Source organism: Corylus avellana, chromosome ca5 (genome assembly GCF_901000735.1).
Source record: "Corylus avellana chromosome ca5, CavTom2PMs-1.0".
Taxonomy (NCBI): domain Eukaryota; kingdom Viridiplantae; phylum Streptophyta; class Magnoliopsida; order Fagales; family Betulaceae; genus Corylus; species Corylus avellana.
In genome coordinates, this window is record NC_081545.1 from 5,481,352 (window position 1) to 5,499,177 (window position 17,826).

The 17,826-nt window shown below is 34.5% G+C and overlaps 1 protein-coding gene and 1 long non-coding RNA gene across 2 annotated transcripts; both read left to right on the forward strand.

Moving 5' to 3' along the window:
• Positions 1 to 10,003: 10,003 nt before the first annotated feature.
• LOC132181622 (putative disease resistance protein RGA3) lies at positions 10,004 to 12,028 on the forward strand. Its single transcript, XM_059594874.1, has one exon. The coding sequence runs from the start codon at positions 10,004 to 10,006 to the stop codon at positions 12,026 to 12,028; it is 2,025 nt and encodes a 674-aa protein (XP_059450857.1).
• An 85-nt stretch (positions 12,029 to 12,113) lies between these two features.
• On the forward strand, positions 12,114 to 14,686 carry LOC132180418 (uncharacterized). The gene is made up of 4 exons (XR_009440147.1): positions 12,114 to 13,035; positions 13,155 to 13,236; positions 13,926 to 14,171; positions 14,293 to 14,686. It is a non-coding gene; the product is annotated as an uncharacterized LOC132180418 (long non-coding RNA).
• Positions 14,687 to 17,826: the final 3,140 nt, after the last annotated feature.

Here is a 17,826-nt window from a genome sequence, read left to right on the forward strand (position 1 = left end):
CAATATGTATCGTATTCCATTGGCAAGTTAAAGCATTTAAAATTTCTTGACCTTTCTTGGACTGAAGATATCAAACTACTCCTGTCTTTCTATAACTAAATTGCAAAATTTGCAAACACTAAGGCTTGACTTTTGAAGTGGGCTTAAAGAATTGCCAAAAGATACTAAAAAATTGATTAGCCTTAGTCATCTTGCACTTTATGAGTGTAGGAGCTTGACTCATATGCGGATGGATTGGGAAAGTTAACCGCTCTCCAAAAATTAATGACCATGTACAGTATAGGGAAGAAGAAGAAAAGTTATTTTCCAAAGCAAAAGGATGGGCTAGACGGTCGGATGGTTTAGATGAGTTGAGAGGAGAACTACATATCAAGCACTTGAGATCTTCTCCGTCGAAAGCCAAGGCTGCACACTTGGAGAAAAAGCGACACCTTAAAATCCTGAAATTAGAGTGCGACCCAGAAGCTTGTGACTGTAATGGTAAGGCAACTGCAAATGATGAACAGCTACTGGAACACCTTCAGCCACACCACAATTTGAAACAATTAATTGTAAATGGGTATGCAGGTGTGCGGTTTACTTTCTTGATGTTATTGCTCTCGAATTTGGTTTCTATTTTCATATACAGTTGTAAATGGTGCCGCAACATCCCACCATTGAAACAATTCCCTTCTCTCAAGATTCTTAGTCTTTTGGACTTAAGTGTGCTGGGGTACATAAGCAATGATGGTAGTGATGTGTCCTCTTCATCCCTCCAACGTATTAGGCTTGAGAAATTGCCTAAGTTGAGGGGATGGTCAAGCCATGCAGTAACAGTAAATCATGGCATTCCATTAGATTTATTTCCTTGCCTTTCTTCTTTAAGTATCATTGATTGCCCTATTACGTCACCAACATCAGTCAGAGAAACCAAGCCACGACCAGATCATGGGGAATCATCATCATCATCACTTTTCTACTCATTGTATGGAATGGATCTGTAGCCTAACGCAGCAATTATTCCCCAGGTTTTTAAGTCACCAATTTGACAGTAATTTTCTTCTTCTTGTTGTTCATCTTGTTTTACTCTGTCAAGCTTTTGATATATGATATATGATATATGATCATTTCATATGTGAAACCAACTGTTGGATGGAACAAACAAGGGTTCAAGAATAAACTCATTTTCAAACCTTGCCGACAATCAGATTTGCACAAGGCTCTCAATTATCCACTATTGTTTCCTATCTTTCGATCACTTCAATATATAGCATTCTCACGGGTCTAATATATATCTTGCTTCTTTTTTCTTTTATGTTTTTTAAATATTTCTTGTGTTTCGTCATGTCCATTTGGATTTATAATTTCAAAACGTGGGATTTAAAAATAGTGATTTTAAAAGGTGTCATTTTTTAAAATGCAATTAAGCATCAAGTAGATCATGATTTGAAAAAGCGGATTTTTTAACGTATTCAAAACCTAATATTCTTTATAAACACATTCACAGATGATACATTTTTTGTAATTAATTTTGTTTAAAATTGCTCTGATGGCCTGTGAAATTGCAGAACCAAACGGTAGTATCAAGTATTGGAAAAAGATTTATGATAGATCAGGAAAGTCTTTCACATCCCAAATTTTCTTAAAAACTCAATAAAATTTTTGTGCTACTCTGGGTTTTCTCATAATCAAATACAGATTTAGACAGATTCTTTATTATTATTGTTACTGGAGTCTAATCGCAACTCACTCTGTCCATAGATTGATTTGACCTTTTTACTGTTTTCATTGGAAAATTTTGAGTTATTGTTGAGTTTATTATTTTGTTTTTAATTGTCAGCAGTGACATATTCAATTCATGAAATGGTGTGAGATTGGTCGATTTCTGAAATATGCTCGGATATGTCAGCCTCACTTGTAGAAAAAACGATTGACAATATATAGAGGACTTCCATGATGAGGAAGATCAGGTGAGTAAATGTTGTAAGAATGACAATGAGCTGAGCCTGTGAAAAGGGAACATTCAATTAACCATATTTATTTATAATCAGTATTCTGCCTACAATTTGGTCAACACCTTTGATCAGCATTTAGAACATTGAAAGACATTATAAAGAATCCTAGGTGTCCTTAAAAGCCATCTAACATGTATTTTGCATTTGCAGGTTCTTCCACTTGCTTGAAAGCATTTTAATCCCTAAACACAGTGATAATGCTTGCTTGTCTTCAAGTGAAATTTGTTGAAGTGCTCCAATGGTAGTGACTGGAATTGAAGATCATGTTAGCCAACCACTCTGTTTATGTGTCTCTTGTTAGCGTGATGCTTTTGTTAGTGCTGCCTTTGCATATATTCTTTACAATTTATACTCATGGTTATGTTGTATCTAAATAGGCTTTTATAAAATTCAGTATTTTTAATGTGTTAGAAATTTAAAATATTAGGCACTGATGCCTGGATCATAGTGATCTCACTTTCAAGGCCGGATGGAAGGACATACTTACGATGAACCAGAAAACAAGCTTGAATCTGAACCAGACAATAAGTAACGACACTCCAAGTTAATTAAATGTAATTTTTTAAATTTTGGACTTAATATATAGGTATAGCCAATTAGCCATGCAGGGGCGCCAGGTTTTTTCTAAAAAAAATTTCAATTTTTTTTTTTGAAAATTTAGCCCGGCCAATTTTTTTTTTTTTAAAAGCCCAGCCCCTCCAAAATATAGCCCAGCCCTCCATTTTTTTTAAAAAAAAAACAAAAACCTAACCTAACTCAGCCCCTTATCATTTCTTTCTCTGTAATCTGTCAACGCCGTCAACGGGTTCTTCACTTCTTCTCTTGCTTCTATCAGCTCCACTGCTCCAGCCTCCTGAGTCCTGAGGTATGCCGTATGTGGGTTTTCTTAAAGAGTAATGATCAAGTTATGTGGGGAGGGGGGATTTGGTTCAGGCCATAAGTTATGTGGGTTTTCTTCAAGGGTCATGGCCCATGATGGGGTTTTGCTGGTTTTGGGGAAATTTTGGTTATTACTTGTTAGTATTGTTTGGTTGGTTCTGGTTATTGGGTGTTTACCGTGTTTATTATTTTGTTGTTCTTTTGGAGGGACGGATTTGGGCTTTATGGGTGGTGTTTTTTAACGAATTATGCTTAATTGTGTTATTGCCTTATTGGGTTGGTTCTGGTTCTTGGATTATGGATTTATAGTTGTTTGTTCTCATTTTGGCGGGATTGATTAGGAGTATTTGAAATCATGATAATTATATGGATGTGTATGCTGATGAACAGTTTTTGGATGCATCATGAGTATTTGTTTTATGAGTTATGAGTTATTATTTTATTGATATATTGATTAGTCTTGTTTTGACTCTTTCAGTGTCTACAATAACTACCGAATGAGCATTCTCAATCTCAGCTATGAAGATTGTTAAAACAATACTTCGTAACAAAATGGAAGATGAGTTGGTATATATTTATGAAGTCTCGTAGATATGCTTTTTGTGATACACATACCATATTATAATTTATATTTTTAATTGTATTTATAATATTATAATAAAAATATAATATATAAAGAGAACAACAAAAAAAAAGTTTATCATTATATTTTGAGAAATGCTTGACTTCATTAAAAGTTCATCTTTTAGCCATTTTAATCATAGGTGGCATGGCCCATTTTAAAATTAATAGATTTTAAACAATAAATTAATAGATTTCTGAAAAATGTGTCATGCCACCTAGGATTAAATGGCCAAAAGATGAACTTTTTAATGAAGCCAAGCATTTCTCTTATATTTTATTATTTTATTCACGCCCCTGCATGAATGAATTCCTAGATCTGCCACATATACGTACAGCCATGCATATTCTATTTCCGTTGTTGTTTGTAATTCTAGTCTATTCGGTTTCTTTATAAGCTAGTCTAGATTTATGTTTTTAAGGATGAATCTCTTACTCCCGATGGTTTTACCTATCATAGTGGGCCTCTGCTTTCATTGATTGTATTTTCAGGTGACTTCCACCATTCTGGTTTCCATTAAGTGTTTTGATCAGGTTCTAGTTGTCTATCTAGCTAGCTTGAGTTTCTCAAATGTTAAAAGTGTAGGTTTTTTTTTTTTTTTTTTTTTTTTTTTTCATCCTGTTCTTATCGTGGTAATTTACAAAAAAATAAAATAAAATAAAAAAAGTAAAATATAATACAAACGTAAATGAACACATCAAATCTGATGGAAAAGCTCTGCTGTCATCCCTATGATTAAAAGTTGAGACTATATTAATATAGTCATGTATTCAAACTCGATGGCTCGCTCCATTCTACTGTATATATATATTTTTGAACATTTCGATTACTGCCCCATAATTTACATTTCGATAACTCAAAAGATAAGATTCGTGAACTAAAATATGAGACAAACGCACATGGCTCCATCGGTTCTGATGGAAACCCTATGCAACTACCCCTTAATTTAACAGTTGGTTTACTCAGAAGATAAAGATTCGTGAACTAAAATATGAGAGAAATGCACATGGCCGCATTATCTTATTGACTTCTTTCAAATTTAATTTTCAAGTAAACAATACAAGTATGCAGCGCCCCTATGAATGAATACTAGGCCATTGTCCATGTCCATCCTCTTCACGGCTAGAAAACACATCTTCCTTAATTCTACTCGATCTCCAACATCTCTCGCTGAATCAGCAGCAGCTTTGAGCTAGCATTCACTCGATTTATGGTTTATAATACCTCAACAACATTTCGAAAGAATAAATCCACGCCAACAATTTGTTCATTATAATGTACTATATATTAAAGGTCAACATGCATGCAAAATCTCCAACGGTAGAGGAATTCTAAAACTATTACAATGATCGGATTCGAATGGGTGGTTGTAAATGAAACAACAAAACAAATCCAACTTGAACTTACAACAATTTGAAACATGACCTTCGTATATTCCTTCATTACACACATATCCCAAAAAATGTTTTGACTTTTCATAATGGACCACCATACTAAATATTTAGGGTCAGTACAGGTATCTACGCATCTTCTTTTTCAAATCGAACCAACTTGTATATAGCCTTAAAATGGGTCATAAGATTAAGGCAATTAAGGTGAGATTGGATGAAATCGGGGTTGATAGGATCAAATTTGACTTCATTGAGCACCCAACAGAGACACGGTTTGAGCATAGGAGGAGAAAATATACACACTCTTCTGTACATGAGGAAGAAGTCGCGTCATTGGGAGAGGTTAAAAAGAAGGATGTTAAAAAGTTGTTATTGGATTCCAACGTGGAAAAGAATGTTTCTATCATTCCTATAGTTGGAATTGGTGGACTAGGCAAGACCATGTTTGCTCAATATGTATTCACTGTCTAGGTCCCTCCTGTGCGGCTTCTAACAGATTGATGCTACTATGATCAATCTCAAGTAAAATAATAATAATTGGTCTCTCCAGTCTATCCAAGAGTACCCTATATTAATTGAAATATGAAAACTACCGTCTTATGAATTAGTTGTTCAAATCATTTACCATTTATTCAAAGAAAAAAAAAATCATTTTACCTTTTTGTTATTGGGGTTCAAATCAATCACCCGTCAAACAAGTTTTAACTCTACCGGATTTTTGATTGATAGAAATTAATTACTTTTTATTTGGCTGTTCTTTTAACTTGGACGTGAAGAAACAAAAAAAAAATATATATATTTGAATACCTTTGGATGTTACCAAGGCCTCTGCAACCCATGACCAAACAGAGTTACTCAAATCAAAAGGTTAAAAAGGTACCTGTTTTTGCTTAGAACCTGTAAAGTAGGCCCAAAAATACACGATCGAGGTCAACCTCGTACTTTCGTTATAAAGATTATTTAAATTAATTTTCAAAAAAAAAAAAAAAAATCTTTATTTCTACAAGTAAACATAGTAAAATTAACTTTATTCTTATCATAATTCCTTCTTCTCCTATTTTCCTTTACAACTCCTAATCTTTATAATCTATTGATCTCTCATCTCACTCTTTGCTCTACTACCACTCCATTAAATTTTCTTGATATACCTAATCTTTATAATCTATTTGATCTTAAATATTAATTAAATAATTATTAGTTTTTTTATATGTCTATGTAGTGATTTAGAATAAATGATTATTAATTAAACATTATTTTATATCACAAAAAAATTAAATGCATCATGATATTATTTGTTAGAGATGATATATAAGCAAAAGTTGAGTACGTAAAATTGTTTGATTAGTAGAGCATTCGTAGCAGCTTGATCAAACTAGTTTTTTTTTTTTTTTTTTTTTGCAATTTTGGTGAGCCAAATCACTAAAAATCATTTAAAAAAAAAAAAAAACACTCTCCAATAACCTCAGCAAAATAGTTATTTTGGTTTGCTCAATGATTAGTACTCACTATCTACTCACCAAATGGATAAAAAGTAATAAAATATTTCTCTCTCCCTCCCTATTCTTTGAAAAAAGTTAGAAAAGAATAAAGAACATTTAAATGGAATAATGAACATAGATTGTTAAAATGGTGAGCCTGCAGGAGGTCCTTTCAAAAAGTCAGTAGTTAAAATAGAGAAAAGTATACTGTTTAGTTATTTTGGTGAGTAAAATTTGACGAAGCTGCTATTTTTAATTTTTAAAAATTTGTAATATTTCCTTCATTTTCTTAGTTTTAATTTCTATTGGAAGAAGATAAGGTTTTTCATGATTGATTTTGGATTGTTAGTCACGTCAGCTTAATTCCACTCTCATATCAATTCTGGAAAGTTTTTTTTTTTGTTTTTTAATTAAAAAACAGAGATTTTTCGTCTTTATTATCATTCAGTCAGCTGTAATAATATTTAATGCAATTATATGGCATAATATATACTTTGATCTCAATGAAGAGGGAGAGAGAAGAAAAGAGAAGGGAAAGAGGCTGCTGAGAAAATGGAAAGAAAATGAAAAAAAAATGAGAGAGAAACGAAAAGCAAAAAGGGAGAGAGAGAAATTATATTTGTTTAATTAATAGGTGAGTGAATAATAATTTTTAAATTTGGTGAGTACTGTTCACTTCACTACTTTTTTTTTTGTTAAAGTAGTGAGGCTGAAAAGAGGACATATAGGTCATTTTGGTTAAATTGCCTCACCAAAATAACTAAAAAATAATTTTGGTGAGGCTGCAAGGAGTGCTCTTAAGGGTTTTGTCAAATACTTTTATAGTAATTATTTCATATACATAGTAAACAAAACTAATTCTCGATTTAGATTAAGTTTGGTACGTAGTTTATAATATTATAAAATTTCTTTGGTCAATTCAGTGGATATTTGAAAATTACTGGCAGAATTTTTATTTTTACTTTTTTAACAAAAAGGCCCAACGCAGCTTCATCAAGATGAGTGGGGGATCTATGATGGTTTTCACTTCATAGACATTCTCATTGCAGAATTTGAACCATCTAGTGTGTACTAGGACACTTTTGAGAATATTTTTGAATCCACTAAACCACACCCTAGCTAGCTAGATGATACAAAAATAGATGATAAGATCTAAGAACTAAAATATGGAGATCATTAGGCCAATTAGGCAATTGCCTATGACGCCCAATTTAATAAGGCCTTCCAACTCCAAAGGCAAAAAACATAATATAGACACCCATCCAAGAGGAGGGAAGATCTAGATTTAGATCTTTTCTTCTCCCCTTTCACGGTAGTAGTGCTCGGCGTCTTTTCTGTAGGCTCCACCGGTTTCCGTTTCTGGCAGGTTGATGTAGATCTAGTTTGTAGATCTAGATCTAGTATCTTCAGCCTTAGATCTGGTTGTCTTCTTCAGCCAAGGCGTGTCTTCCGAAGGAATGTCTATGATGCCGTGCTCCTCCGCTGCTGCTTGTGGGATTTTTGTTTTTTATTTTATGGTTCTAGTTGTTGGGCTGAGGACGTGAATAATGCTTATAGCTTTCGGGTCGAGAGAGGAATGGTTTGGGTGTGGGTATTTTGCTCATACCTGGGAAATGACTTCCTCTACCTCGAAAGGAGTCTGCGTTAGTAGATCTGTTCTATAAACTAAAGATTGGGCTGAGATAGCGAATGTTTGACATCATATATTACTTTTTCATTGTAAGATCCGTATGTTTTTGATTTTTTAACGTGTAATCTTTTAGTTTCGGCTATGATCTTGCAGAATTGTATGTTTTGTGATTATAAGAGCTTTTATGCTCTTGACACTATTAATCAAATCAGATTGATTTTCTTTGAAAAAAAAAAAAAAATGAGAGAAATTAACGCACATGGCCACGTTAGATCTGATGGACTCTTTTCAAATTTAATGAATGTAAGTCGGTGGGTGGGTGAAGGCAACGGAAATAAAAAGATACTAAATTGGGTGGGTGAAGAAAGCAACTCCCCGACACACTTGACGTTACACCAACTTTGCCTTGGATTCTTATGCATCACGACGCCTACATCTTGTCTGTATTCTTAGAAATTGATGAGACCATCATATTTAATTTGGATTCGCACAATAATTCAAACTTTATAATACATTAATACATTAATAATCTTGTATTCAAACTCGATGGCTCTCTCAATACTATTATTATTATTTTTAATTTCTTTCTTTCTTCAATATTTTTTTAATGTTTCTTTTTGTTTTTGGATTTTTTTATAGGCATGTTGGTTCTTTTTATGGCAATTGGCCATGTCCATCCGCTTCACAGCAAACACATCTTCCTTAATTCTCCAGTTCGACACCTCGATCCCACTGAATCAACAGCAGCTTTTAGCATTCACTCGACTTACGAACAACAAATGGCTGAATCGGTTCTTTTCAACATTGCTGCGGGTATGATTAAGAGTTTCGGCTTTCTTGCTCTCCAAGAGACTGGACTGCTCTCTGGTTTCACAGACGAGCTTAAAAGGTTGGGGAACACGGTTTCCACTATCCAAGCTGTGCTTTTGGATGCGGAAGAGAAGCAGGCCCAGAACCATGAGGTCAAAGATTGGCTTGAAAAGCTCAAGGATGCCATGTACGATGCCGACGACTTGCTGGATGATTACTCTGCTGAACTTTTGCGGCGACAAGTGATGACACGGGATAAGAAGGCAAAATAGGTACGGATCTTCTTTTTTTCAAATCCAACCAGCTTGCATATTTACTCTGGGTATACATGCGGATGTGAAAGCATTCGCGCAGTTATTGCCGTGAATGAATGCGGTTATGCTTTTCGCATTTTAGGTAATGGGCCTATTTTAATCTCTTGCTTGGGTTTTCTTTGGACCTCTATCAGAACCTATTTTAGATGATTTTGAAAATAATTTAGACCATTTTTTAGTGTTTTTAACTTGTTTAATTAATTTCTTTTTTTAAACCCTAATATTTTGAAAATATATTGATCTCACATTACTTTTGCCTTTTTGCCCAAGTGAATGAGTGAATTGTGAAGAGAAAAAACCAAAAACAATGTAAACATAACATATATTTGATCAAAAATGATATCGTTTTGGTGAATTTAATAAATATAATATATAAAAAATATAAAAGTATTATATATAAAGAATATGTGGATGCTTTTATTAACCGCATCTGCATCCGCATCCACATGTGCGGATAACGAATGCAGATGGTTAATATCCACATGCATGTATATCCCTAATATTTACAAAATTCAACGTCATTATTACCTATCGTTTCATAGTTTATATTAATACCTTAACAGCATTTCGAAAGAATAAATCCACAACAACAATTTGTTCATTATAATTGTAAACCCAACTATTCAATGGTAGGATAATTCTATAACTATTACAACGATCGGATTCGAATGGGTTGTTTTAAATAAATAAAATAAATAAATAAAATAAATAATCTAACTTAAACTATATAATTACAATTCCAGTCATGACCTTCATATTTTGCTTGGTTACAAACATAGCCCAAAAATTGTTTAACTATCAAAATGGAGCATACTAAATATTTGGGGTGTATTACAGGTATACCCCTTCTTTTCCAAATCGAACTAGCTTGCATATAGCCTTAAAATGGGTCATAGGATCAAGGCAATTAGGGCAAGACTAGATGAAATCACAACTGATAGGATCAAATTTGGCTTCACCGAGCGCCCTATAGGGACACAATTTGAGCATAAGAAGAGAGAAAATACACACTCTTTTGTACATGAGGAAGAAGTCATTGGAAGAGAAGGTGAAAAGAAGGCCGTTAAAGAGTTGTTATTGAATTCCAATGTGAAAGAGAATGTTTCGATCATTCCCATAGTTGGGATTGGTGGACTAGGCAAGACCACGCTTGCTCAATATGTGTACAATGACGAGGAGGTCGAAAGACATTTTGATTTGAGGTTGTGGGCATGCGTCTCTGATTCTTTTGACGTGAAAATTGTTGTTGCAAAGCTCATAGAATCTGCCACTAAGAAGAGACTTGAAAGCCATGAGATGGATTTGTTGCAAAGTCAGCTTAGAGCAGAAATTGATGGTAAGAGATATTTACTTGTTTTAGATGATGTATGGAACGAGAATCGTGATACATGGTTGAGCTTGGAAACATTTTTATTGGGTGGCTTGAGGGGAAGCAAAGTTTTTATTACACGCAGCATAAAAGTTGCAGAGATTACTGGCACATTGTCTCCGTATCTTTTGGGAGGTCTATCCGAAAGCAATTCTTGGAATTTATTTAAGAGAATGGCATTTAAAGATGGGGAAGAGCCAAAGAATCCAAAGCTAGTAGAAATAGGAAGGGAGATCGTACAAAGGTGTGTGCAAGTTCCTCTTGCTATAAGGACTATAGGGAGTCTATTATATTTCCAAAATTCAGAAGCTGATTGGTTGTATTTTAAAAACAATGAACTTTACAAAATAACTCAACAAGACAATGGTATTTTCCCAATACTTAAGTTGAGTTATGATCATCTCCCGTCAAAATTGAAGCAATGCTTTGCCTTTTGTTCATTGTATCCAAAAGATACTTACATTGAAGTGAAGTATTTGATTCAACTATGGATAGCTCAAGGCTTTATTCATTCATCTGATAGAAACAGATGTCTTGAAGATGTTGGTCGTGAGTATTTTATGGAATTGCTTTGGAGGTCGTTTTTCCAAGACATACAAAGAGGTGTTATGGGTGATATATCCAACTGCAAAATGCATGACCTTATGCATGATGTTGCGCGGTCAATAGCCGGGGATGAGTGCATAATTTCAAATCCAAATGGAGAAATAGTAGTTGAAAGAACTCATCATGTGGCATTTAATTCTTTAAATTCCTTGCCGGATATTCTAGCTCTTTTGTTGAAGGCTAACAAAATGAGAACCCTTCTTCTACGAATTCAACCATTTGCAATATTTGATGAAAGTTTGATTGCGAACATTGCAGTATTTGACTGGAATAAGCAGATTTATGATACACTTATTTCAAGTTTTAAATGCTTGCGTGCATTGAATATGAGTTGTACGAGTATTCAAAAAGTACCAAATTCCATCGGCAAGTTAAAGCATTTAAGATTTCTTGATCTTTCTTGGAATAAAGATATCAAACTACTCCCCACTTCTATAACTAAATTGCAAAATTTGCAAACATTAAGACTTGACTATTGTTGTGGGCTTAAAGAATTGCCTAAACACGCAAGCAACTTGATCAACCTTAGGCATCTTACGTTTTTTGGGTGTGAGAGCTTGACTCATATGCCGCATGGACTGGGAAAGTTGACCGCTCTCCAAAGACTAACGTTTTACAAGTTAGGGACGAAGGAAAGTTGTGTTCGAAAGCAGGAGAGTGGGCTAGGCGATCTCGATGGTTTCAATAAGTTGAGGGGACAATTAGTTATCAAGGGTTTAAAGCACTTAAAATCTTTTCCATTGGAAGCCAAGGCTGCAAACTTGGAGAGGAAGCAATACATTGACGATCTGTTCTTAAGTTGGGACCAAGAAGCTAATGATGATAGTGGTAAGGCAATTACAAATGATGAACAAGTGTTGGAAAACCTACGGCCACACCTAAATTTGAAAACGTTAACTATAGAAGGATATTCTGGTGTGAGGTTATCTAGCTAGGTGTCCTCACTCTCGAATTTGACTGATATGAGCATAGTGGGATGTAAATGGTGCCAACATATCCCACCATTGAACCGATTCCCTTTTCTCAAGCGTCTTAGTCTTTTGAACTTGAGTGCGCTGGAGTACATAAGCAATGATGGTAGTGACTTTTCCTCTTCTCCCCTAAAAAATCTCTGGCTTGATAAATTGCCTAAGTTGAAGGGATGGTCGAGGATAAGGGAAACAGTAACAGTAGCGCATGAGCCACATCATCATCTTCCATTATTCCCATCATTTCCTTGCCTTTCTATTTTGTATATTACTGATTGCCCTATGATGTCTCTAATACCAGACGTAGCACAAAAGAGCGAAACAACACCCTTCTCTTCATCCTCCTTTTCCGGTCTCTCCAAATTGAAGTCTCTTCGTCTTCAAGGATTAAAGGAACTTGAATCTCTTCCGGAAGAGTGGCTGCAAAACCTCCCTTCTCTTGAGACTTTAAAGATTTGGAGCTGTCCGAAATTGCGAATATCTATGTCTCCCCTCTTTGGACATCTCACCGCTCTGAAAACCTCTGTATTGGGGGCTGCAAGGAACTTATCAGCAATGAGAATGAAGATGGCGCACATTGCCTTGGACCTACAAGACTTGGTCATCTATCTATAGTAGATCTTCCAAACGTGGTTTCTCTCCCAAGAGAGCTTACAGATGTTACCACTCTGCAAGGGCTTCAAATTATTGATTGCCCTAGTTTGGTGTGTTTGCCGGATTGGATTGGCGACCTCACTTCTCTTCAAGAGCTTGGGATCCTCAATTGTCCCAATTTAATATCACTGCCCGAAGGTATGCGCCGCCTCACCTCTTTACGTCATTTGTGGATTGCAAAATGTCCTCGCTTGGAGGAAAGATGTGAACAAGAAACGGGAGAGGATTGGCCCAAGATTGCTCACATCCCAAACTTTCGAAATGGCGGCAATGGTAATTATTGGGAATGGAAAGAAAGCCAGGATAGCCAACTTGTTCAGGTTTTTTAAGTCACCAATTACTCTGTATTTTTTTATTTTTTTATTTTTTTTTCTTCTTGTTCATCTTAATTTTACTCAGTGAGGCTTTTAATACATATCATATTTGATTTCATATGCAGGAAGTCAGGATGGCTTTTGAAGAATAGACACTTCTTCAGACCTTGCTGAGAATCAGATTTGTGCAAGGCTCTAACATTTCCAGTATTGTTTCCTATCTTTCACTTCAACGGCATTTCCAGTATTGTTTTCTTTATTTTTTCGTTGCAATTTGAAATTTAAATTCTACAAACGGTAGCATTACGTATGAGGTAAAAGACTTATAATATACCAGGGAAGTCAATCCCCTCCCAAATTTTCACAAAGATTTAATACAAATTTTGGCATTACTATGTTAGGATTTTCTCGATGTCAAATCTAGATCCTATTGAACGTTTTGGGCACACTCTTTTCATTGTTACTGCTATTGGAGCCTAACTGCAAGTAGCTCCATCCATGGATGAAATTTACATGTTTATTATTTTCACTGGAAAAGTTTTGAGTTATTGGTGAATTTGGTATTTGGTTTTTTTGATCGAAATGAGCAATTCATGAAATGGCTTGCGGGAATCATGTGGAGACTCCTAGCTGTTTGGATATGAAAATCTCACTTATTTAAAGAAGGCAGAGACAGACAAGAGACTTGGTATAAGTTTATCTCTTTTATCTGATGGTGGAATTGTATTAGTGACAACACGTTTCAGAATTTGCTAAATCTTTTGACTTCTTTAGGCATAGAAACACTCATATATATACTACCAATGTTAAAATGTCAATTTTATTTCTTCTTCCTTATTTCACTCCAAGAATTTGATATTTTGGAGAAATTCTTATTTATCCCATTTCATATGCAGAAACAATTGAAGCGCTGACATAGTGACATACCAATTCGAATCTTCTTCACTCTGCAACTGTGCAATAAGTTGACAAGTCGGGAATTAGATCTCATTGCTTTCATCGTTACAATTGCTCATTCCACGATTGATTTCTTTACTTAAACCAACCACAATATCGATATCATCTTCTAAAAGATCGCAAGGTGCTGAAAGTTGAAGCAGTAGATGCGAGTGGAACTTGACCGAAGTTTTTTTGTGAAAAGGGTGCGCATCTTATCATTTGCTGAAAGGATTGAACTCCTCTTATATCGTCCTGTGAATTGTGATCCTCTTCATCTTACTTTATAAGTACTGGTTTGTGATTTCTATTTCTCTTTGCCCCTAGTTTCATGCTTCCACTTCCTCTTGCCTTGGAACTATGCCGTTTTCAGTTAACTCGCTCCTTACTCCAAAACTCTCATTTCACAACTGAGGCGAAGAAGGGATCTATAAAATGAAGCTGTTTTCCCTCCGAAGGAAACCCTGGGAAAGAGGTAGAGCTGAAAGTGGTGCCTCCTCAAGAATCGTTTGGGTATTTATCCTGATTTCACCATGTTTTTTAAAATGTGTTTGATAGCTTTGTTTGGATTAGAAGCATGATCTTGATATTTAAATCTCGAGATGCACACATTGATAGTGAAACTGGCCACAATTTAAGCAAAAGTGAGAGACATGAATCATTTTAAGGCATACAAACATGTAAAATAACAGACGTTAACACCCTAAAATTTTGAAATTGCTCAGACAACCTCTAAATTCAACCACACTTTATTACGATGAGCTTGTCTAGTGTAAACCACCTTAATTTTCATTGATGCTCGATCTATGGGGCTGGGTCAGACTACGACTCTGTTAGACTTGAAGGAGCATCTGCAGTTTTTACTGTCTAGGTCCTCATGTGCAGCTCCCAGCGAGTAAATACTAATATAATCACGCACAAATAAAATAGCAACAGTTAATCTCTCCCACTTACTTTTTTTTAATTAGGCAAAAAGAAGAAGAAGAAGAAGAAGAAGAAGATGAGCTTGTCTAAGTATCATGGCTTTGTGCAGGCAAAGGTATATGTAGACAGAGCACCATTATTTCAAACAACACAGCCCCTTGCAAATTTCACATTTAGCAAATCAATCATTTACCTTTTTGTTAAATCAATCAAGGCCAACCTCGTACTTTCCTTATAAAGATTATTTAACTTCTTTTCATAATTCCATCTTCTCCTCTTTTCCTTTACAACTCCTAATCTTTATAATCTATTGATCTCTCATCTCACTCTTTGCTCTACTACCACTCTATTACACATTTTTTTATTGATATACCTACTCTTAAACTATTAATTAAATGATTATTACTTTAAGTCTTTTATATCACATTTAGCAAATTAAATGCATCATCATATTATTTGTTAGAGATGATATATAAGCAAAAGTTGAATACGTAAAATTGTTAAATTAGTAAGGGTTTTGTCAAAATCTTTTAAAAAGTAATTATTTCATATACATAGTAAGCAAAACTAATTCTTGATTTAGAATAAGTATGGTAGTTTATAAAATTATGAAAATTTCTTTGGGTTGATAGTGGAATTTGTTTCAGAATTTGCTGCATCTTTGACTTCTTTAGGCATAGAATATAGAACCACCCATACCAATGTTAAAATGTCAATGCTATTCCTTCTTCCTTTTTTCACTCTTAAGAGTTTTGATATTTTGGAGAATTTCTGATTTTCAATCATATGCGGAACCAATTGAAGCACTGACATATATGGATTTAAGATTTGAAAGTTCTTCACGCTGCAACCATGCTATAAGTTGACATATATTGTCCTGTGTTCCACTTCATCTGGCTTTTCAAGTGCTGGCTTGGTTTCCATGCTTCTCTTGCTTAAAGCTTAAAGCTTTGATCGTGCTTAGCATTTGTGACTGAAACATGAATATGCTTCTCTTACGGATGTGACATTTTGTGAGTGAAACTTGACTGGACTTAGATTTCATTTTAAGAATTGAAAGTAAATATTCATTTCACATTAATATGCAAGTTTAATAGTTCAATTCTACCACAACTTGTTTGGATGATAGATGTGGCTATTGTCATAATCCCAACAGACTTGATGAGTGCAATACATGTGCGGCCCATCTTGATCAACCATCAACGTAGCTGGCCTACAATTACTAGTTCTGAGCTCACCAGTGTTCAGCTTCTAATGCATGTCATGAATTCGATGCTCATCGTGACTTGTAAATGACTCTACTTTCTCTAAATCGTGCAAATTACATTAAGCCATGCTGTTAATGTATTGTGGAGGTTGTGCAAATCTCACTGGGAGGGGTCCCAACCGTGTAGATTCAAAATTATCTTTAGGATTTGTGAAAGAGGCTAGGTTCTTCAGATTCATATAGTAGCTTCGCTTTGTTACCTTGTCCAAAGTTTTCTGCCGTAATGAAATTATGCATTTTGTACTCCATTTATTTTCCAATCTCTTTTACTATATATGTTAATATGTTATATGATTTTGTTCTATGCTCTGTTCTAGTCAATTTAGCTGAGGGGGGTTTTTTTTTTTCTTCTTCTTCTTTTTGTTTTGTTTTGTTCTTCTATGTTAAATAATAAGTGGGATTTGGATAATTGATACAAAAAAAAAATTAAACAGTAATTAGCAAAGGAAAAAAAAAAAAAAAAAAGCAATAGCCATTTATTTCTTACAAAAAAAAAAAACATTATTAGAACACTTATCATCAACGACGATTGTGTATAGTTGTCACTAATGATGTACATATAATCATCAATGACAAGACGTTGTTGCTGAAAGGATTACTATTAGCGAAAACCTTATGTCGAAACTTGGCTCTATGACTCTGATGATGGCAACAACAGCGGCGCCACCAATTAATCAGCCGAGTTCGGTGATGGCGATGCTTGGCCCTATGCATGGTTAGCTGCATTTTTCATTTTGTTTAATTTCTGATGCCACAATATTGAACCAACATTGTTGCATTAATTGGCCTTGAATTAGAAACTTGGTCACACACCCTGGTGATATTTTTATTTGAATAAGCACTTATCTACTATATTAAATATTTAATTAAAATTAAAAATTTTGAGCTTCAAAAGCTTAGGGACATGGTTTCCACTATCCAAGCTTAGAAGTAGCAGGCCAAGAATCATGCTATCAAAGATTGGCTTGGAAAGCTGAAGGATGCCAAGTACGAAGCCGACAACTTGCTGGATGACTTCTCCACTCAACTTCTACGACGACAAGTGGTGACACGGGATAAGAAGATGGCAAAAGAGGTAAATTCATATATAAATGTGCATATATATGATGATGTTGTCTGTGACTAAAGCATCCTTAGATCTGCAAACAAATATTTATCACAAAACAAGCACAACAAAATATATATATATATAGGTAAGCTGCGTTTGTTTCGGCGTAAAATAATTTTTAGAAAATATTTTTAGTTTGATAAAAAAGCTTATTTAATTTCCGTAAGATATTTTTTCTTTTTAAAACTGTAAACTATTATTTGAGTTTGAGCTTCTCATTCTGAAATTAGCTAAAAGAAATGATAATCAAATAGAAAAATAAAGACAAGACGGAATAAAAAAATAAAAAATAAACAAGATTTTAAGTAGTTCGGTTTATGACCTACGTCTACATGATAAAACCTCATAGGCTAAATTTTGCTCTTATTTTACTTGATTGATTTTTTACAAAGATCAATCAATATCCCTACTTATCGGAAAAATAGGATAGGTGAATACACTACAAATAAGGTAATCAAATCACAAAGAGTTGATACGCAATTGCTATGATTTGATTGTAATCACAAGACCCGACTGAGCCATTGCCAAAATTTCACCGGAATATCAATGAGATCCGGTTAGG

Coding starts and splice junctions, on each gene's coding strand:
- LOC132181622 (XM_059594874.1), top strand. CDS start 10,004: ATGGGTCATAGGATCAAGGCAATTAGGGCAAGACTAGATGAAATCACA.